A 21,921-nucleotide genomic window follows, 5' to 3' on the forward strand; every position below is an offset into this window, starting at 1 on the left:
AGGCTTAACCAGGACCAGCGGGCTGAACAGACCCCGCCAACGAAAGCCTGGAAGGACACCATGTCTCCTGAGCATGGAGGGGCCAGGTTTACAGCATAGTCGGCTGCTTTAGCAAGGAAGAAGCCAGGCGTGCTGTGGGGCACCCAGAGCTTCCCACGGAGCTCAGGAAGAACAGGTGCCTGAAGGACGTGAGCCACAGGCTGCTGACCCCAGCCCCCAGCACCTCCACCTGTGCAATTCAGCCTGTGCCACGGAGACTCAGGTACCAGCACTGGGGGAGAGGTGCGAGAGTGTCAAGACCTGTCGAAATTGGGAAGTTTGGAGTTGATGAACATAGTCTGCTATTAAACTCAGTCAACTAACCAAAGAAGTAAACACATACGTCAAATCATACATTTTTAAACTTGATCTTAAAGATCACATGAACATAGAAGTTCTTAAACTCATGCAATGCAGGAAAATTAGTAGTCTTTATGGAACACTATGAAATCTTGATCAAATTAATCAATCAAATTAAAATAATTGAACAGCAAAGAATATTTATTATATGAGGGCTTATGCATGCTCAACAAAGAAAAAAGCAAAACGGACTATGCCTGAGTCTTCTATTATTAGAATTTAGTTTGGAATTTTTTTCTCCTCCTTTGGTTGTTTTTGATGTCTACCCCATATGGGCAGAGGCATAAAAAGTTCCAGAAAAATGCCTGGGAGGAAAACTAAAACTTGATATAATTCAATCCCTTGTGTCAGTTAGTAAAGTAAGAATTAGTAAAAGCCCACCATTGTCCAATTTTAGAGGATAGGCTTCTTGGAGCAGCTGTCAGAACATGCTTTGAAAACCACCAATCCAGCCAAATCTGCTCATTTATTTTCTGCAAAAGTTACTAAGGCTCATGCATATCTTTGGGTTTCCCCAAGGTCACCTAGTTAATTATTGACATAGCAACTCACCTCCCAAAGATTATAGTAATTTCCCGCATCACATGTCAGGGATGCATGTCAGGGATAAAGAAAAGTCCATGTGTGGCATGGGTCTGAGCTAAGCATGTCTGGTCAGAGTCCAAATCTGCCACAGACTTGGAAGCTTTCTAATCCACCTAAATACAGCAGAATAGAGGCTTGGAACTCATTTCAAAAGTTGTTTCTGCTGGTGATTTAAAGACACATCCCTCTCTCCCATACACACACAAACACAAACCTGCATGTACACTGTGACCTCCAGACACTGACTCTCAGACCCTGAAGGCCTCAGGTCCAGACGTGACTTTCTCTGCGCCTTTCTGCTACCCAGTAAGGCAGGGCCTGGGCTGACTCCTTGGCTGGCTCCCCCCTCCCAGCCAGAAACAGTTAATTGCCAGCTCCACGCTGCCTCCAGCCCAGCCCTAATCGGCCTGATCTCAGGCAGCCACGCTGGGGACGCAGCAGCTCCAGACCAGGCCCTGGCTGCGTTGAGCAGTGGGGACATTCTTCCAAGGTAATGATTAAGCTGAGCACCTGGCAAGCTGGGAAAGTGAGCCCTATTCACACCTCGGCCAGGCTGAGGTGGCCTGGACTGGTTTGGGAAGGCAGGGTCCCAGGGTGCAAGAGCCCGGAGCTGGTAGCCACAGCCTCCCGCTGCACACAGGCCACCTGGAGCATCTCGGGCCAGAGCTTCTGCTGACTGCCTTTCTGGGACCCTGCACCATGAAACTGCAGGTGTTCTGGACGGGGCTGGAATACACCTGTCGGCTCCTGGGCATCACCACTGCTACAGGTAGGACCCCTCCCCCCAGCTTCGGTCCTCTGTGTACTGGGCACAGTGACAGGACTGCCCAAAGGGTGGGAGCCGGCCAGCGAGGGATGGGAAGAAACACCTGGCCACATATTCATCACTTTCTTTCCCCAAACCCCAGAAACACTGCTCTTCAAGGCAGCAGCAGGTGCAGTGGAGTGAGCCTGGGGCTGGGATCCAGGGGTCTGGTGCAGAATCTCTGCTTGGCAGCCCACCATCCCTGTGACCTTGGGAAACCTCAGCATCGTCATCTGTGAAATGAGTTGAAAGGGTCTGCCCCACCTCCTTGGGGGCTGCTGTGAGGTGGAGGTGGGAGCTGAAGGTGAAGGTGTGAAGGGCTGGGCAAATGTAAGAATCGGCTGCCTCACTGCACAGTCAAGGGTCACTGGAGTGCATCTTGTTTTATTCAAACCACAGCCCCACTTCATGGAGAGAGAATTCCCAGCACACGGGGAAGGCTGAGCTAGAGAGCTGGACACAGAGATCCCAGCCTTCCCTTAAAACACCGAGGGTTTGGGGGGAGAAATGGTTCCCCGTGCTGGGCTGCTATTCCTCACCCAGCCTGATCCGGGGGCTGCTCGACTTGCCGGGAAGACAGATGGTTACAGTGGTACCTGCACAGCTGTGACCCTGAGCTCTGCCTGCTCACTTCCCCAGCTCGGACCCGGACCCTAGCCCGAGCCCCCCACGTGGCCATGATCTGTGTTGGGAAGGTGAGCAGGCAGCATTCTGAGCCATGGCTCTGGCCCCCACTGTCCCCTGGGGACAGAGAAGAGACACCCACTGCTGATCAAGTCCTCGCCCACCATTATACACAATCTTACGAATGGGTCTTGGAAAATGGGAAATGGCTCCCTGCTCAGACCCAAACAGTGCTGGTTCCTACTCCAGCCCTGTCGCTCACCGATGTGTGACATTGGGAGAGCCACCTGGGCCCTCTGGAATCACGCTTTGTAATCTTTATGATAGAGATAACTGAGCCTGCTAGCCAGGTGTTTTGGAGAGTCAAGGATGCATGAACTGAGCATAGCTAAGTAGAACTGAGGATGTAAACCTTTTGGGAGAAGCCCCAGGACATGCTTCAGAGCTCAGTGGGGATCTGTGTCATTCCCTGGGTTCAGGGCCAGCTTCACTGCTATGCTGGCCAGTGGGCTCTTCTAGCAATTAGCCCTGACTTGGCACAGGGACGCCTGCTGTCGATGGTCTAATCCCATCCCTCCTGTTACAAGAAGGAACACCTAAGTTCAAATAGGGGCAGTGACCTTGCCCAAGGTCATGCTACAGGTCCGAGGGATAGCCGGCCTGGAACCCTGATGGCTGGATTTTTCAAAAGGCCAGGACTCTGCCCAAAGAGCTCCTTCTTCCCAGGGCAGGAAGCCCCATCCAGTGGGCACCAGGACGGGTCTGGAACTGCTCTGCTGAGGGCCCTGAGCAAATGAACAAGTAGGGGAGCCAGGTCCAGCCTCCATCAGACCCACCTTGTCACCTACATGAGCTCCAAGGCCCCTAAATGCCCATCCTGTGGAAGGGAAGTTAACCCTCAGTAGGGTGTCGGTGTCTGGGGTTTGAGTCCTCATCTCAAGATCAACCACGGTTGATCTTGACTACATCCTGCCCTCCTCTATGCCTTGGTTTCTAAATATGTAAAACGCACCCCTTTCATCTGTCAGAAATCACAGTGACACTTCCCCCTGCCACGCTCTGCCCAGAGGGGAGACCTGGCTTCTGTCGGGAAGCTGTTTTAAGAGGTATATAAACTTTTAATGGATTAGCTACAGACAATTTAAAAGTCCGAATTATCTCAGCCAGTGGAAGGGTCTGCAGCCACACAAACACACACACACACACATACACACACACTACACACACAAACTTCTCCTCTGAACTACAGCCCTTATCTCTGTGCAGAGGGCCACTGCTAATGCAGAAGACGGTCCTCTCCCTTGGTTTTGACGTAGGATCCAGGCTAAATATAGGCCACTATATTGCCTTCTAATGGCTAGGCTTTCCAATAATTGTGTTTGGGCTTTCTAGAGTGCTGGGAGCAGGTGGAAGCTAGAAAGAGGGGCTTTAGTCATCTTGGGAAAATCTCGAGTTTCTTTCAGCATCACTGAACTGCTGGCCTATTTCCAATGTGTAAGATTTGCAAATTCCTTATTCTCTTAAGCCTCTTTTTTGTCGAAATCCTCTGTTAAGAAGTCCAGACCTCATTTATAGGGGCATTGCTGCTAGAGAGGAAATCAGACTTGAGACAGAGGCTGTCACTTTGCAGAAACTCTGGGAGACCTAAGGTAGCCCTGGTCTGCCTGTGGGGAGGAGCGTGAGTTTCCTAGAAACTAGGAAAAGTGTGTGACCCAAGGTCACCCAGAGTGTCACCTGCAGGGACCAGGCAGCTCCTGATCCAGCAGCACCTCCCTGGTTTCCCTTTCCCTCTGCAGATGCATCTGAGGCTGTCAGCAGCTCTAAAGGCGCCAGGACCTGGGGACATGCACCAGGATTGCAAGGCCCAGCGGCTGTGCCCGAAGCACAGCTCACCTCTTCCTCCCCACTCAGCCCCTTTAAATGAAGCTTCATTAGCATGTTCAGTGGTCCCAGGGGTCATGGCTGTCCCACCCCCATGACCAGCCCCACACCATGAGTGGGCGCAGACAGAGCACTGCCACCGCGAAAGAAGGGTAAACAGGCCTTGCCGATTGCCCCCAGGCAGAAGTGTTTTGAAAATTAGAAAATGAGGCAATTCTCTCTCTCTCTGAAGTCATAAGCTTTCCAGGTCATCACAGACCCACTTCTCCTTATTTGACTTACACTTGGCTGGTGTCATTCATTTGTATCCCCTGCCTGGCCATGGAAGGCAGTGGGTGTCCCTCTGTTGCTGAGATGTGACACCAGGAACCACCCAAAGAAAAGACACAACCAGGGAGCTGCACACGGACTGGGAGCACTGCACACCTGCCGGTAAACATGTCAGACCCCTACGTGCCCATCCCTCCGGCAGGTTCTCACTCTGTCCACCTGAAGACAGGGTCAGGACATCCAAGTCAGAGACTCAGGCCCCAGGGGAGGCCCAGCCCTGTGTTTCATTCTCATTAACTGTCAGGACGGGGGGACCTGGGAAAATGGGTTTCAACTGAGATGGGAACGCTGAGGCCCAGGGCGCACTTCCTCCATAAAATGAGAAAAGGGACCTGTCCAGCAAGGTTGGTCCCCATCCTGTGCTTGGAAGGCTTCCCTTTGCACCTCTGCTGTCCTCCTTATCCCCCAGAGTGAATCCCCATGAACGTCCTCCCCAGTCCTCAGTCCCTGCCCCAAGCCTGCAGAGAGAGGGTGGAAAGAGCTCCCTGTGTCAGGGTAGATGCTACACCTTGAAGGCCCTCCAGATCTGGGCTGGGGTGCAGAGGGATGTGAGGAGATCCATTTCCCTGGGCCTTGACCCTGGAGAGAAAGACCTCTCCTCACAGCTGTGTCCTTGCACAAGTACAGGCCTGGGCTTCCCACAAAGAGGAACTGCTGAGGAAATGTCTCTGGGCCCTGTGGGGAGGCCTCTCAACTATCCTCAGAGCCAAACTCACTCAAGCTTCTCCATCCCAAACCTCGGGGGCATTTTTTCACTCTTACAGCCTCTGCTCTTGATGTAACAGCTGCCCATGAACACTATTACCTGAGTATCTATTGTGACCCTAGCTCAGTGCTACATGTTTTAAATGTAGTATTTCATTTCATCCTCATAACTACCCTTTTTTTTTAACATCTTTATTGGAGTATAATTGCTTTACAATGGTGTGTTAGTTTCTGCTTTATAACAAAGTGAATCTGTTATACATATACATATGTTCCTGTATCTCTTCCCTCTTGCATCTCCCTCCCTCCCACCCTCCCTATCCCACCACTCTAGATGGTCACAAAGCACCGAGCTGATCTCCCTGTGCTGTGCGGCTGCTTCCCACTAGCTATCTGTTTTACGTTTGGTAGTGTATATATGTCCATGCAACTCTCTCAGTTTGTCCCAGCTTACCCTTCCCCCTCTCTGTGTCCTCAAGTCCATGCTCTAGTAGGTCTATGTCTTTATTCCCATCTTACCCCTAGGTTCTTCATGACCATTTTTTTTATATATAACTACCCTTTGAAGCATCATCACACTCATCCTCATCCCCATTGCACTTGGCGGGGAACTGAGGGCTGATTGGTGAAGTACCTGGTTCAAAGTTTCACACTCAGGAAGCAAAGAGGCAAGATTTCCATTGATGGCTATCTACTCCTGAGACCCTACTCTTCATCATCATGCCTTCTGCCTAAATCAGGCCAAAGGACATGTCTTTCTATGTCTTGGCGAAACGATCGGATGCAGAATGCAAGACACACAGAGGGTGCCAAAGAGGCTGGCTGAGGCCACCCTATCAGTCTAGTGCCCCCACCACCGGTCAGTCCTGACCATGCACAGCCTCAGGCAGGTGAGGTCATGGTGAGAGTGGACATAGTTACACTGAAGCAAAGGAAGGATTGATCAGACACTTCCTAAATCTAAAGACACTGATATTCTTTTTATCTGCAATATTATATGATCTTTTTTTATTGAATGAAATTTCTTTAAATTCTAGAGTGCTTTACAACTTTCAAAAGTTTCACACACATGATTTCATATAATCCCATAATAACCCTTTTTTTCCTTTTCCCCTACTCTGATATTGCCCTTCTCCCCTTCCATCTCCCCACTGGTAACCACTAGTTTGTTCTCTAAATCTGTAAAGTCACTGATATTTGATCCAACTGCTCATTCTCTGTCCTTGAATGATTGCCAAGCATGCTTTGACTGGCACCACCATGACCATCTCCAGCCAAACCCACACCTGGACCTCATCTGGGGACAGACAAATCTGCACAAATTTCCAGAAGGAATTATCGCAGTAGTACGTTCCATGTATGGGTCCAGAGGTACATGACTGACAACATGCTGTAAAGCCATTATCGTGCTGCAGCCCTACCAGTACCTGTGAGGGCCGAGTGCTGAGCTAAATCCCATTTTACAAATGAGGAAACTGAGGCTCAGAATGTTTAGGTAGTTTGGGAGAAGCTACACAGCCAGTAAACAGCAGATCTGGTGTTGGAGCCCCAGTCTGCCCACTCACAGGGCAGTGATGCAGTGGAACATCTGAGGGCTGTCAGCACACAGCTCCCAAGAGAAGGGCACCACTCAGCCAATGAGGACAGGAGCCGGGCTTGAGACATAGCCATTTTAAGCAAGTCCTGCTTGCCACAAATCAACTACTTTCGATCAACCTGGGATCACTTAGGAGTTTTGCTTTGTTCCAGGTTTTTGACCCATTAACCTCTTCTCTACATAAAGGACAGAGCCACGTTCCTGACAGCCCCATTTCTTGCCACATTCCATCCAAATGGAGACTTGGCTTATTAATATAGTCTAGGATAAAAGAAGCATTTAAACTCAGATGTTCTCATTATTTTTTAAAGAGTACAGCAAATGCATAGTTTGACTTTAGCCCTATTCAAATGGAAGCGTTGGAAGGTAAGATTACAAGGACACAAGGAAACTTTAGGGTGATAAATATGTTTCACTATCTTGACTGGAGTGATGGTTTCCCTGGTATACACATATGTCAACACTTACCAAATTGCACATTTTAAATATGTGCAGTTTGTTGCATGTCAATTATACTTCAATAAAGCTGTTTTTAATAGTGGATGTGTCAGTTATCTATTGCCAGAATAATGCTGTGTAACAACTGCAAAACCTTAGTGGCATATAGTAATAAGCTTTTATCATTCACACATCTGGGCGAGTAGGTTAGGCATCTCTGCTAACGTAGGCTGGATGTACTCACCTATCTGAGGGTCAGACAGTTGTTGGTTTGTCTAGACTTGCCTTGGCTGGGATGATAAGGTCCCTTGTCTTCCAGCAGGCTGGCCTGGCCATGTGCCCATGATAATGGCAGAGGCACGAGAAAGCAGGTCCAGTTCACAAGCCCGTTTCCCATCTGTGCTTGCCTGGTATCTGATAACATCCTGTTGTCCAAAGCAAGTCACATTGCTGAGCCCAGATTGAAGGGAAGGGGAAACAGACTTCTCTTCAGTGCAAGGGGCTGAAAAGTCATATAACAAAGGGTGTGGATCAAGGGGGTGAAGGTTTGCAGGGGCATCATTACAATCTACCACAGGCACTTTGGACAATCTACAAGGCCAAACAAAATAGTCCTCTTGGACGGTCTACTATAGTTGATAGTAGAGAATCCAGCAGAGAATGAGGACTCTCTCACCTTCAGGAAATTCTCCCCAAGCAGGCTTGTGAGTGGGTTGGAGGGCACTAAGGGCCACCCTATACTCTAAAATCTCTTCTAACTGAATATCTAGAATTTTCTTCTATAAAATCTTGGCCTTTTCTCATAGTGTCTCTGAACCCTGGCTCATAGGTGTCACCCGAATGGCTCTCAGCACACTGGTAAACTTCCCTGCCAGGCTTAGCATCTGCCACAACTTCTCCTGAGTTAAGAAACCTGCAGCTACTACTTTATTGTCTCATTGGATTCTTAGCAACTAGTTCCAACATCTCTGTGTTCTTAGAAATGGTGCAAACCTAGCCTTCACGTCTACAGTCAGCTGTGACCCCCTTTGAACCATCCCCAGCCATTGTCATCAGATCAGTTTGTCCTTACAGACACTAAGACCAGTAGGAGATATGCCATAGCTGAGGATGAAGAAGAGCAATAAATACGACATGGGGAGTTATGAGGTGCCCTTAGCAGCAGTGAATATGACATTCTCACCCAGCTCCCCAGGCATCCAGGGCCAAGACCACTGCCTGGCATGGAAAGCCAGTTAGCGTGTGACCTCTAGTGACCTCTGTGAAGTGTCCTGTGTTGCCAACAAGGCACTGCACTGAATGCAAGACAGGTGTCAAAACTCAACCCAGTGATGGAGTCAGAACAGATAAGCTACAGCCAACCATGACATCGGCCCTGAGGCAAAGGTAGCACGAGGCCAGAAGCCTTGGAGATAACAGGCCCCATCCTCAGGAGCACACGGGCCCTTAGCAGGCTGCACAGAGGGGCTTAACACATGAGATGTACCTGTAGATGGGGCTTTGGGCCACTTGTATCAATCAGGCCTGCAGAAGGGACCCGAGACAGGAAAATCAATGAGCAACATCAATACATAGAAAAGAGCTCTTGAGCCACAATAAAAACATGTATTAATGGAAAGAAAGGATAAGAATAAACCCTTCCCTTCCCCTGAGACTACTGATGGGAACAATCTGCCTCTCCTAATAATTCCATTAGCCATCATCTACATTCGCACAGCTCTCTATAATTTATTACGCCTGAGGCTCATAGTCAGTTATGCGTGCTTTATCATCCCCATTTTTCTGGAATAGGAAGCAAGTAAGAGAGTTATCGTTTGCTTGAGGAGCCAGGACTCTGCTTTTCTGATCAAGCCTCACGTTCTCTGTCACAGCACTGCACACCCATAGCTTTCATCGACCCACACTCTGGACCAGAGCCTCAGGATGCCGGGAAAGATGCTCCGGTGTGTGCCTGGCCCAGGCCTGCACCACAGGTCCAGAATCTCTGATCCCTGCTAAGTCTGAACTATAACAAACAGCTCAGGAAGGCAACTCAGAAGAAAGCCCTGGCCTCTGGGAGAAGAAAATACTGTGCTGTGGTTGGACTCAGCCCAGACAGGAGGGAAAGAAACTAGAGGCCAGGGAATGAGGCACAGAGCCCAGGCTTGTCCACAGATGCTGGTTCTAACCAGATGCCAGAAAAGATGCCTCCCTGGAGACAGTGAGGGGAAGTGAGATGGAGGGGTGGGTCAGACTGTTCCAGGGTGGGCTTGTAACATGATTCTGTTGGGTTGGGATGAGGGGCAACAAGATCCTAAGGGACAGACAACAGGGAGGGATGGAAGGAGTCTAAGGCCCCTCAGTGGGGGTGTAAAAGTAGCACAGGTGGCTCTGCCCAGCACCCGCATCCCCTGTGCCACAAAGAACAGTGCCGCCCAGGATCAAGGCTCTTCTGGGGCAATTCTTTCTCATGGAGAAGTTGTTATCATGAAGCCCTGATTCTGGGGACAGGTATGGCATTTGTCCCCCATCTCCAGCCTCAATCTCAGCTCCTCTGTCCCCGTGACCAGCTCAGGGCAAGGACCACAGCGTCATTTGTTGGGGTGAGTGGCTGTTGTAGGTTGGTCCATTTTGCTCAGAGCTAGAGCCCTGTGAAACCACAGAAGACGAGATGGAAGCACAGTCTAGGAATAGCCGTCAGGAGACACCACGGAGCCTGGGCAGGCAGCTGTGGGCGGAAGCTGGGTCGAGGTCACAAGCAGACAGACGGATGAGGGGGACAGAAGGAAGGACTTCACGTTGGCCAGCATTGCCTCAACCTCACATGATCTGCCTCTGAGGTCATGAGCCCCAGAACTGGGAGGATCCAGCCGGGGACCCTTTGGCCCCAGTGTCAAAGGGACTTATGGCCTTCCGTGAGAATCCCCTACAGATCTCCTGGCCTGAGGGGTCATGTTTCTGACTTCACCCCCTTGCTCTCCTCCCCCTACCAAAGGGCATATCTCTGTCCCTGGGCTTGCAGAATCCAGCATGTTTACTGTTGGTTGAGAGCTTTTGGAAGAGTGACCCCACTTTCCTTGATGCAAAACGGGCACCTGGAGGCTGGGAGATCTGCCCAGGCCAGAGGTAGAGGGAGGAAGGAGCTTGTGTATATAGGCCTCGTGACATCTATGAGCACAAAGCCCAGTTTCTCAGACCTGTTTTTTTTCTCCAATCCAAGCAACAACTCTAGGAGATACAACGAATTCTCCCCATTCCACAGATGGTAAACCCAGCTCAGATGAATTAAGTACTTATCCATCGTTACCCACACAGAACTGGGATTTCAACCCAGCTCTCTCTTTTCCCTATTGTTATTCTCATTTTTTAACTGCAAACTGCCTCTAGAGTGTTCCTGAAATGCCCCCTTTGACTATTGACCCTCTGTTTCCATCAAAAGACATCAAAATAGCACTCCATATGCCAAAGGGGTGCAAATCAGGAAACGGGGCTGAGTTCCCAAGACCCGTTCCTGCCATCTGCTGGTCATCGCCAGAAGCCCACGCAAATCTACAAAGATTACAAGGTGAATGAAGGTCCTGCCTCACCACAGAAGTGAACAATCACAAGCATCAGCCTTGAGCAGAAGACCCCTTCCCCAGGCCCTGGGTAGGAAGACACTTCCCCAGGCTGGACTGGATTCTTGTACAAAAAATTGGTGATTTCACTGAGCACTGGTGATGTGCTTGGCATTAATTAATTTACTGAATCCTCAGAGAGATTGGCTCAGCTATTAACTGGCAAGTGGGAGACCGAAATGCAGGACCTGACCTAGGCATCCATAATTGGTTTGTTTGTTTCTTTGTTTTACTTATACTCCCTGTGCCTCAGTTTCCTCTTCTGTAAAGTGAGGGTAACAGTACTTTCACATAGGACTGCTATGATGATTAAATAAGTTAATAAATGCTTAGTGCTGAGAACAGGACAGGAGACACAGTGAAAACTAAATACATGAATATTTGCCTGCATAACACACACACACACACACACACACACACATACACACACACACACAGGTCGACAGTGGAAATCAGGAAATGGCCCATCGCCTGGAGCCAGAAGGCTCAAGTTTGCTCTATCGGTCCTTTGTTTTCTAGATGTGTCCTTGGGAGAACTATACAAGGTCACTGAGCCTCATTTCCATCCCTATGAAATGGGGAGTATAGAACTCCCTGTGCTGTGGGGCTGCTGTGAGGAACCAGGACACGTGTGGCCATTGTGTATCAGCCACTGGTGTTCTACAGGTCACATTAACACTGCAGAGGGGAATGAGGCTGTGTGGCATCCCTGATTCCTCACCTGGGGCAAGCCAGCAAGTGGCTAGGACCTGGAGAAGACAGTGTCCTCCACCATCCTGGCCCATAACCACGGGGAGCACTGGAACCCCCATCGCTAAGAATACATAGGCACCCCCTTCCTCGATGGAAGAGCCCTGTCCCCTTCTCCCTAAAATACTTCTGCAGCCCCCCATGAAGGGAGGGGAGGAGGTGCTGGTGCCTAAGTGAACGGCTCCACCCTGCATTTCAGGAGACAGCATTTCCGCAGTGGACAAAGGGCTCCAGTCACCTGAGCATGGGTGCTTACACAGCGAATCCGCCAGGGAAAAAAGGAGGCATCAGGCCCAGGGAAGCAGCCCCCCACGCGGCAGAGATGAAGGGCCACACAGGGGCAGCCGAGAACAGAAGCTCAGCCCCACCATCTTTGACTCCCTGGGAGGGAGACGAGCGGAAGTCACTGTTCGGCAAATACCAGCGTGGGTCGTCAGAGCCCAGAGAGAGAAATGTAGGGTGCGTGGGCTGTAATCAGTTAGGGCCAGAAAGAGGTCTGAGGGGTGGGTCACCACGGCGGGAGGAACATCTGCATGCTGTCTGTGGAACGTTTCCATCAGCGGGTGGATGGGTCAGGGCTGCGGCTGGTTGAGTGAAGCCGTGAGAGTCAGGAGACAGCCAGGACCCAGCAAGTCCACAAACGTGGGTCCAAGATGGATTTACTCGTACAAATGCAAGGTCAGGTAGTTGAGCACAGACACCAACTGCCAAGAAGAGATGGGCAGAGAGATGAGGCTGAGCCGCATCTCATGTCCTGGGTCCTTAATCAGCCCTGGGTCCAAAGTGATGAGCCAGGAGTGCATGATGCAGCCGCCAAGCCAGCAAGTGAAAACGAGGGCATGGAAACAGCAAGAACCGTGATCTGGGCAAGGGAACACAGGTGGGGGCAGGTCCCATGGCCAAGCTCTAGGGCCCAGAAACACAGCCCACATGGGCCTACAGGATGGTAAGGGCCCTTGAAGCCACTCCATGTGGAGGACACCGGTGGAGCCCAGGGCTTCATGGCCTGTCAGTGTGGGCTGTTTCAGGGGCACTAAAAGGGTGGCAGCATGACCAATGTGGACAGCGAAGGACGGGCATCTGCTCTGGGGAGACTGGATTAAAAGGCCTCTGGGGTGCTGCATGAAACCCCTCTGGTTTCCAGAGACCAATCCAGAAGCCTCCTTGCTCTCTTGCACCTTCCCAGCCACAGCTCCCTGTGTCACATGGAGAGGAGCCTACCCTGCTCCCAATCCCCAGAAGAGGGCTCACTCCATGTCCAAGGGGCCTGCACAAGGCAGTGCCGTGGCTGGAGCACCTGGGCCCACTCTTCCCTCCTCTTCTTCTCCCCTTAGTGTTGATCGGCGTGGGCACTGAGACCTTCCTCCAGGGACAGTTTAAAAGCCTGGCTTTCTATCTGCTGTGAGTATGTGTGCACGTGCCCTCCCTGCCTGTATGTTCTGTTCCAGCTCACCCCAAGTCCATCTGCTGAGACTCATCCACAGCATCCCCCCATCCCACACGAGCTCCATTCTGTCCCAAAGGTGAAAGGAGTACAGAGGGCTTCTGGAATATCCCCTCGTTGGGAAGGACTTTAGCCAGATCATCCCGTAAATCAACCAATGAGCATCCTATCCATCCATCCACCCACCCATCCATCCATACATCTATCCATCCATCCATCTCTTCAATCATGTCTTTATTCAGAAAACAATAACCAAGCTCTTGTTTTAGAGATTGGGGAATCAGTTCAAAGGACTATCTGAGCTCCTCAAATGCCAAGCACAGTTAAATGTTTTATTTACCTTATGTCCTTTACCTTTGACAGCATTACAGAAGAAGTGCATATAGTCTGTTCTGCAGATAAAAAAAAAAAAAAATTCAGAGGGAGTAAGCAACTCAGCCCACATCACCAAGCCCATGAACAGCAGGGCCCAGATTCATCCACCTGGGTCCCTTCAGTTTCTCAGCCTCTGTCCTTTCTCCTCTGCCAGCTGCCTCTACAGACGCCCCCTAGTGGGAAAAACATCGCTGTGCAGCGGTATCCCAGAGGGGTGAGGAGAGCCTGGGGTCCCTGTGGGCTCTACAGCCCAGCTTCTCAGCAGCTCCATCCTAAGGGAGCCTCGGCCTGCCTGCAGGGTCACCAGGCTGCATCCTCTGCCCCCTACCTCCTCCCCTCCATACCCACCCTCATCACGGTGGCCTGGTCTATGTCCTAAGGAGCCCTCCTGCCTCAGGGAGCCTCTTCGGTCTGCTACATGGATCACACCCACCATCCACAACCCCGTTCCACCCTTCTGGCCCATCTCCACACTGCTGCAACTTTAGCCACCTAGAAACCTGGTCCCTCTATCCACCTTCAAGGGATCCCAGAGCCTCCAGCCCACACTCCTTTGCCATCTTCCGGCCTCCACCTTATTTCTTGTCACTCAACTTACACCCCAGGAGCTTCTGACTTTTTCTCAAACTCACCCACATCACCTCCCCTCTAAGCCGTTGCTCTATCCTGTAGAGCACACAAGTGCCTTCCCAGCCACTCCGGCATTCCCAAAGCCTGTCATTCCTCCCTGCATTTCACCCTGGGAAGCCTCCCTGAGCCTGGAGCCCCTGCTGGCTGGAAGGGGCTTCTCCTTGCTCAGAAGGCCCTCCACATCTTAACTGCGCCTGTGTCTGGCCGCGGTGCACTGTCTGCCTGGAATCCAGAAACAGGGCGGGCCTTCCTCCTCTCCACATGGCTGCCTAGTTCACCCACAAACATCCACTTCGGGCAAGAGGTGGAGGGTATTATCCTACGGAACAGTCCAGACCCATGGCTGGTTAATGCAGACTGTTTTCTACCCAGAACCCTGCCTCTTCCTGACTGCTCCGTCCCTGTCTTGAGGGGACACTGTGCCCATCTGGTCACTCTGTGGTCCAGTCCTAGAAGATGTTCCTTCCACCCTCAAGACCCCTGCCCCTTTCAGTAAACTAGTCTATGTTCTCCACCCGTGCCCTGCTCTTACCCCTTGGGATGGGCACCCACTGCCCACCCGGCCCATCCCTCCTGCCACTCATACCCCACTCTCTCCTCAAGGGACACCCAAAGGCCCAAAGGTCTCTCCCTCCTCTTTTCACTCCTTCTTCCACTCATCCTCCTCCCATACTCACAATCTACCCCCACCCACTGCAGATCTCAGAGTCCTGCCACTGTGTTCTCTCCGTCTACTGGAGCATCTCCCCATAGACTGTCACTTCCTGCTCTGTGTCCCCAGGGCCAAGTAGGGGCCATGGCCGCGAGTAGGTGCCAGTAGGAGCTGACTTGTCATTGGTTTTCTCCGGGCTTTTCTCCACTTCTCCTCTACCCCACCTCCTGTCTTCCTCCTTCCAAAGAGGCCCTTAAGCGCCTTCCTCACACTTACCCACACACGGTGGCTGAAGGGTCCACATGGGCAGCATGGAGCCCTGGGCAGAGGCCTTCGTGTGTAGGATGTTGCTACAAGGGCAGGGCTCTCTGCTTAGATTCACTGCCTCGTCTGAGTGGCCCAGCATCCCTGGCCTCAAGAGGCACAGCCTCTGTAGCACCAGTTGGGAAATCTGAATGAGCCACTCTATTCCCAAAGCCTCAGTTTCCCCCTCTGCTCCAGAACATAGAAAAAGGCAGTGTCACTTGTTTATCAAAGCACATGCTCTGGTGTGCTTGGTAGGCATACAGGCTCTGCAGTCTGAGTGCTGGGTTCGAATCTTGGCCCACTACTGATCAGCTATGTGACCATAAGCAAGGGGCTTGACCTTCCTGTGCCTCAGTTTCCGCAGCTGTAAACTGAGGGTAATCACAGTGATTTAACAAAAATCATTAAATGAATTGGTATTTGTAAAGCCCTTAGAAATGTATGCCATGTATTCATTATGTAAATTCATTATTACCATTTAAAAGCTGAGGAGTAAGAGCTAGGCAGATACTGGGAGACACAGAGAAAGTGGGAGAAGGTAGAGATTAAGTACTAGATGGTCAGAGGAAGAAAGAGAGAAATAACTAACATTGTCAAACGGACAAGAGAAGAAAAGGGGAGACCTCCAAGAGGCACTAGCCTGTGCAAAGGCCATGTGGCATGTAATAGCTTCATGTAGGGCTCTCAAAGGCACGCTAAGAAATTTCATTTCTATAGGCCAGTGAGACCCTCCAATAAAAAATATAAGTTCCCCTCCAAATATTCTGATATATACAGTCTGGGGCTGGCCCAGGAATCTCCAGGAGATTCTGACTGGAGGATCCCCAGACCACACTTGAAGCAGAGGAGAATTTGAAGCAGTCTGGATGAGGAGGAATATCAGATTCAGAAGGAGCCCTCGGGCAGCTTGGTGGTGATAGATTGGAGGAACAGGAGGCCAGGAGGTGAGGGTCAGGGAGTCAGGGAAGCCAAAAGGGGAGGCTGGTATAAGGATTCAGGGGGCAGTGTCCAATTCAGGCAATACAGGTGAGACCAGAAAGATTGCGAGTGATTCTCAGGCTGTCTAAGGAGTGCAGTCAGCCCCTGCTGGTGACCGTTTAGATGATGAGAAGGCAAGAGATCCAGCTTTAAGGCTCAGACAACCAGCAGTCAGTGTCAGCCCTGGCAACACTGGGTAGAAGGATGTGCCTGCCAGTGTCCAAGCAACAGTGTACGGGACAAGGTCATCTCCCCTGCTGGCCTGTAACTCCCTCATCTATCTCTGTGCCCCGGCCTCCACCCCTACCCCCCACCACCGAAGCCCAGCCCAACCCAGCACAGGCCCTGGCATCCAAGCAGCTTCTGGTTCATGTTGACTGGGTGACAAGATTAGGTCAAGAAACTCCCGGTCAGTTGTTCAGCTATACACAGAAGCCCAGGAGGCCAAGGCTCTGTGAGAAGACAGCCGAGGGAAGTGAAGGGAGGGTCAGAGGGTACCCGGCCTCCCTCACCTGCCTCCGCCACAGGTTTACAGGAGCCGCCGTCTCCGTGAGTGAAGGGGCCTACTTCGTGGCTCAGCTGCTGGCCATCTGCTTCCAGTAAGTAGCCTTCAGAGCGGCCCCACTCCCACCCCCAGCCCCAGACACTCCCAGATGCCTCCACCCATGAGACCACGACCCAGTAGATGTTCTGCTCCCAAAGCAGCCACGGACAGGTTCCCTCCGGACCCTGCCGCGAGCCCCAGCCTGGACATGGGCTCAGGCTCGTGGAGCTCAATGGTCCCCTTTTCCCTTCTCCCAACGAGGGAGTGGACTGACTCATCCATTCAGGGCCTGACCCCACCCAGAGTCCCCCGACAGAGTCCATCCCCAACTTTTGGAAACAGCCAGTCACTGTACCCCCTGTCTGAGTCATCTACCACGGTGCAAGTACCTCGCGGAAAGCCAGCCTGGAGCAGCCAGAGCTGGGTTTGAGAACTGACTGTGCCTCCTGCTGGGACCCAGGGATGAGTCAGGGCCCGCCTCCATGCCCGTTTGTGAGGCAGGAATGCAGATTTTGCAGAATCTTGGGAAGCCACATGGCCACAGAGGCCTATACCTCTGCCCAGTCATGTTCCGTTCATGGAAGCTGTCATCAGGGTGGCCAAGGACTGACCCCTGGCCACAGTTCTCAGAATCTAGACAGTTGGGTCTCTAGGTGGTCAGCAAAAGAGCCAGGCTTCAAATCCAGCTCTCCTGGCATCGTGCAAGGCCACTGGCCACCTCCCAGGGTTACCAGCCCAAGGGCAGCAGACCTCCCCCACTTCTGCTGAATGTCACTGCGAAAGGACCCTCGCAACTTCTCAGGGCCGGGGAGGGAGGTGCGCCGGGCCTGAAGAGGCATTTTACAGTCTCTGGAGCCCCTCCACTCCCAGCCAGGGTTTGTTACAAAATAATGACCACCAGGGGGCACCAATGAGCCACGGCCGCAGAACGTGGGAGGAGGGCCGTGCTCTGGTCCAACACGTCATCCGCCAGCCCTCACCACTCCCCCAAAGCCAGACTGGGCAGGATGCGGTGTGCAGAGCCCCGCTCCAAGCCAATTCAGAGGATGAGGGAGATGGACCTAAAGGCAAACACTTTCCTCCTTTGCAGCCTGGAGACAGCTCCCCTAAGGAAACCTGCTCAGCATCAGGCCTCTGCCAGGCCCATGTGTGGTCCTTGCATACCAGTTAACAGAGAAGCCCCCTTGGGCCAATGCCATCTCATGCCTAGCCAAGGCTCCTTTGAGTAGGGTGCAGCTGGATTCCAGCCCTCTCACCCATGTGGCCAGGCCCTTTGTGCAGTGCACAACCCTTACAACTGTCCCAGCCAGGTGTCTCCTGTATCGCACACTTTCTGCACTGCACTGTGGACTTCCCAGTGTGCCCCTGAGTCTCCTACTCTTCTTCCCACTGCCTTTGCAGCATCCTGAGAGCATTTAACTTCCTCTCCCCTGGGCCAAACTGGCACGTCTGGGCTGCATTTCACAAAAAGTGCTGGAGACCCTCTGGAGAGGCTCAGGCAAGACCCCTAACTGTGGAACCCACAGTGAGGACTTCAGCCCCTGGGGGTATTCAACCAGAGGCCACTGCAGGGAACATGGCCATAATAGGACCCAATCCCAGACTCTGATGGCTTTATATATTGCTGGGGCTTTCCTGGGTCGCTGCCTACTCCCTGCCAATCCTGGACTTCCTCCCCCCAGGTGTCAGCCAGGGTCCCTGGCCTACAGAGCAAGGGAGAAGGCCCACTGGCTGGGCTGCTTCCAGAGGTTCCTGGCCTACATGCTGCTCTCTGTGGCCTGCTTCCTCCACCCTGTCCTGGTCTGGCACGTGACCATCCCAGGTAGGAGCTCCAGGAGGTAGTGGAGGCAGGCAGCCCCCACTGCAGGTAGGCTCTGAGCAGAAGGGGCTGCATCCCGCTCTCATGGACCTGCAGTGATGCTGGCTCCAGGGCCCCACTAGCCCCTCTGCCCTTTCTAGCATGGATCATAGGGATGAGGAACTGGTCAAGTGGCAGAAAAGTCCCAAGAAGTGCATCTTTCCTATAGGTGTCCAGAGGCTATACCCACAAAAGCGAACTGACCTTTTCTCCAATGCTTGTGTGTGGTCTGAGCTTTCAGAGGGAGCAAGATAGTCACTTCTCCATCCAAGCCCTTCTGTGCTTCCTTAGCACCTACCCATTCAAGTCCAAACTCCTCAGCCTGGTTTGAAAGGCACACCAGATGGGATCTCCAAAGACCCTTGCAACTCCATCATCTTCTTCTCCCACCCCATTCGCCCTGCTAGTCAGCCCAGGTTCTGATCTCAGAAGCCAGCACCTGACGCTTCCACCTCCTGGGATTTGACAATGATTTTTTCTGCTAGGACCCTCCTCCCTCCTCCTTAGCTGTGAAAACTGCCCCCCTCCTCACAACCCATCTAAAAATGCCAGGAAGCTGACCGCCCTTGGCGATGAGGTGGAAAGGTGGAGCCTCCTCTTCCTTCCTGCTGTTTCTCTTAAAGTACCTGTCATGTCCTCTCAGGGACACTCCGTGCAGCCTTCACTCCTGAGCAGGACTCAGCTCTGCCAAGGTCACAGCGAGCCACGGCCCCCCACTCCTTAGAGAGCGTGTGATGCATGGGAGGCCCTGTCTCTGGCAGGCGGGACAGCCACCTTCACCCCCTCCTTTGGACAGGGTGGGGATCCCAGCAGGATACAGAGGGGCCCCTGGCCTGGAAGCTGCATGAGGGGCCAGGAGGGGAGCCAACACTGTGCCAGCTGCACCCACAGGGATTTGCAATTTCCTCCATGTTTATAGGGCAGCAGGCAGTAAAGCAGGATCTCCCCACTCCTGGGAATGGAAGGAAGCCCAGTTCAGCAGTTGGGCCCAGTATCCAACATAGAGTCCAGGTCTGTCGAAGGCATTGCAGGTCCAGCCTCAACAAGCCGTCCCTGAGGGGGAGGCTGAGCGTGGTGATGGGAAGACAGGCGGGCAGCACCAGGATCGGCTGTCAGCAAGAAGGGGGCCTGGGGCACAGGGTCTCCTGGCTAACTGTCAGGGTGAGGGCCCCAGCACAGCACTGGCCCCACTGACATCCTCCGGCCAGGCATCAGGCCTGCCACACGGGTCTGATGTGGGTCTGTGAGGACAAGTTAGGTGTGAGGGCTGCAGCACTGGGGACCTGAGTGTGGCCACACAGGCATGCCGCAGTGGCCCTTTGGGACGGTGGGCGTGGACAGCCTCTGGCTTTTCTCCAGGACATGTCCAGCATCCTGACCTCCCAGATCTCTTCCAGGCTCTATGCTCATCATCACTGGCCTGGCCTACTTCCTGCTGAGCAAGCGGAAAAAGAGCAAAGCTGCCGCAGAGGTGCTGGCCCCCCCAGAGCAGTACACGGACCCCACTGGCAGCGCTGTGAGTACCACCGGCTCTGGGGACACCGAGCAAACGTACACCTTTCATGGGGCCCTCAAGGAGGGGCCTGGCTCCCTCTTCATCCACATGAAGAGCGTCCTGAAAGGGACCAGGAAGCCCAACGCCCTCCAGCACCCAGACGCGCTGACGGAGCTGACTCTGGAACCAGCTGACCCACTGGCCAAGAAGAAGCAGGTGCACTTTGAGGACAGTACGGTCAGAATGATTCCGGACCTGGCCGAAGACCTGAACGATGGGGACAGCGAGCCAGAGGAGGTCACCTCTGACACCACCCCCATCATCCCTCCCCCCGAGGCCCCACACTTCCTATCTTCCCTCGCGGGCACCAGCCTCTTCTGAGCTGCTTGTTCCAGGCTGCGGGATGCTCAGCAAGGGGTCTGTATAGAGAGACAGCCCTGCCCGGAATTTCCTGATGTCCAGGGGCCCTGCGGGGAGCTCGGGGTCTTCACAGGTCAGTTCTTCAACGGGTGACCAGACATCCCTTCGGTAGCTGGGCCTCTGGGATCATCGAGCAACACGACAGGTCCTGCGGAGACCTTGAGGGTGGCTCCAACAAAGTTCGCACTGCCTCGAACCCTCACAAGTTCCTCTCTCCCAGGCGTGGAGCAGAGAAATCCTTGTGCTTTCCCCGAAGGAAACCATCATTCCCACTTCACACAAGGCTGCGTGAGTTCAGAAGCCCTGGGGCTTCTCTTGCTCCTGACACAGGACCCAGCACTCAGCAAGGACTCACGGCCTATCTCATCTCTGATGTAACATTTCAGCTCTGAAAGGCCAGGGATGCGCTGGCAGCTTGCACATCTCAGAGGCAGGTGTAGACTACAGCTGTGGGTCCTGAACTCCAACCAAGATGGTTCAGGACGGGAGAAGGGAGAAAAGGCAAGGCTGCGAGCCCTCAGGATGGGAGCAGCACCGAGCAGTGGGCTGAATTCTCTGCGTGCTCTGGGGCTGGCGCCGGGCATCAGGAATCACAGGGCGACTTGAGACAATGCAGCTCTGTGCTCACTGCAGGGAGGGCCAGGCCAGATGAGCAATGCTTATTCCAGAAGCATCGCTGAGGGCTCCCTACATCCTCACTACATGGGCTCTCAAGATTCCAAGTAGATGATGTAAACTGAAAGAGACTGAAATCTGACAATCCTCAGCCGTGAATGCCAACACACAGGACAAGGCGCCTGCTGTATGCAGGGACCACAGAGGCTGTGCCCTGGAGACTCACACAGCACGGAGACATTGCTCTGCCCTGCTTGGTAACTGTTGGGAGGATAGGTGAGAGATCTATATTTGTTGAAAATGGGAGAGAAGAAAGGAAGAGCGGGAAAAGAGGGAAGACAGGAAAGTGGGCAGGCAGCAGGCTAGGTCTCTGCCACAGGGCCACGGAAGTGACAGTTAACCCAGAATGAACAAAGAAAGATGAATCAGATACTCAGTTAAGGATGTGCAATATGTATTTCTACGAAGTGTTCTGTGGTCCATGGGATCGTTACAAGGCAGAGCAGACACATTATCCTTCATAGGCAATCTTAATTAATGAAAAATTATAATGCTTCTTCATTCGTGCGTGTGAGCAAACACCAGGGTTCTGTAGAGCAAAACTTAGAGCACATGCTTTAAGGTCTAGATTAGAAACGTGTGCTCACTCTTGTACACTTTTCAACATTCCCTACAAGTTATTTTGCAAATGTATGGAAATAGCCAACCAGAAGCTTGTATCAGTTTGGTGCCTAAATGCAGCAGGTATCCCAAACAAGCAGACTACCCCCTGCAATAACCCAGTTCTTCTGTAAAACCAAGTGAGAAAAGACATTCTCACAAGCCTTCAGAGGTGGAAGCAATAGCGTTGTTTCTTTAGCTGCCGCCGAGGAGGAAGTTCAGGATCTGAGAGTC

At 52.5% G+C, this 21,921-nt stretch overlaps 1 protein-coding gene across 1 annotated transcript; it reads left to right on the plus strand.

Annotated features, from left to right (window-relative positions):
- The first annotated feature begins 1,683 nt into the window (after positions 1–1,683).
- TMEM72 (transmembrane protein 72) lies at positions 1,684–20,373 on the plus strand. The gene is made up of 5 exons (XM_060119574.1): positions 1,684–1,753; positions 13,045–13,111; positions 16,623–16,694; positions 18,322–18,461; positions 19,895–20,373. Exons 1-5 carry the CDS (start codon positions 1,684–1,686, stop codon positions 20,371–20,373), a joined length of 828 nt encoding a protein of 275 aa, XP_059975557.1.
- Positions 20,374–21,921: the final 1,548 nt, after the last annotated feature.

This window comes from Mesoplodon densirostris, chromosome 1 (assembly GCF_025265405.1).
Source record: "Mesoplodon densirostris isolate mMesDen1 chromosome 1, mMesDen1 primary haplotype, whole genome shotgun sequence".
Taxonomy (NCBI): domain Eukaryota; kingdom Metazoa; phylum Chordata; class Mammalia; order Artiodactyla; family Ziphiidae; genus Mesoplodon; species Mesoplodon densirostris.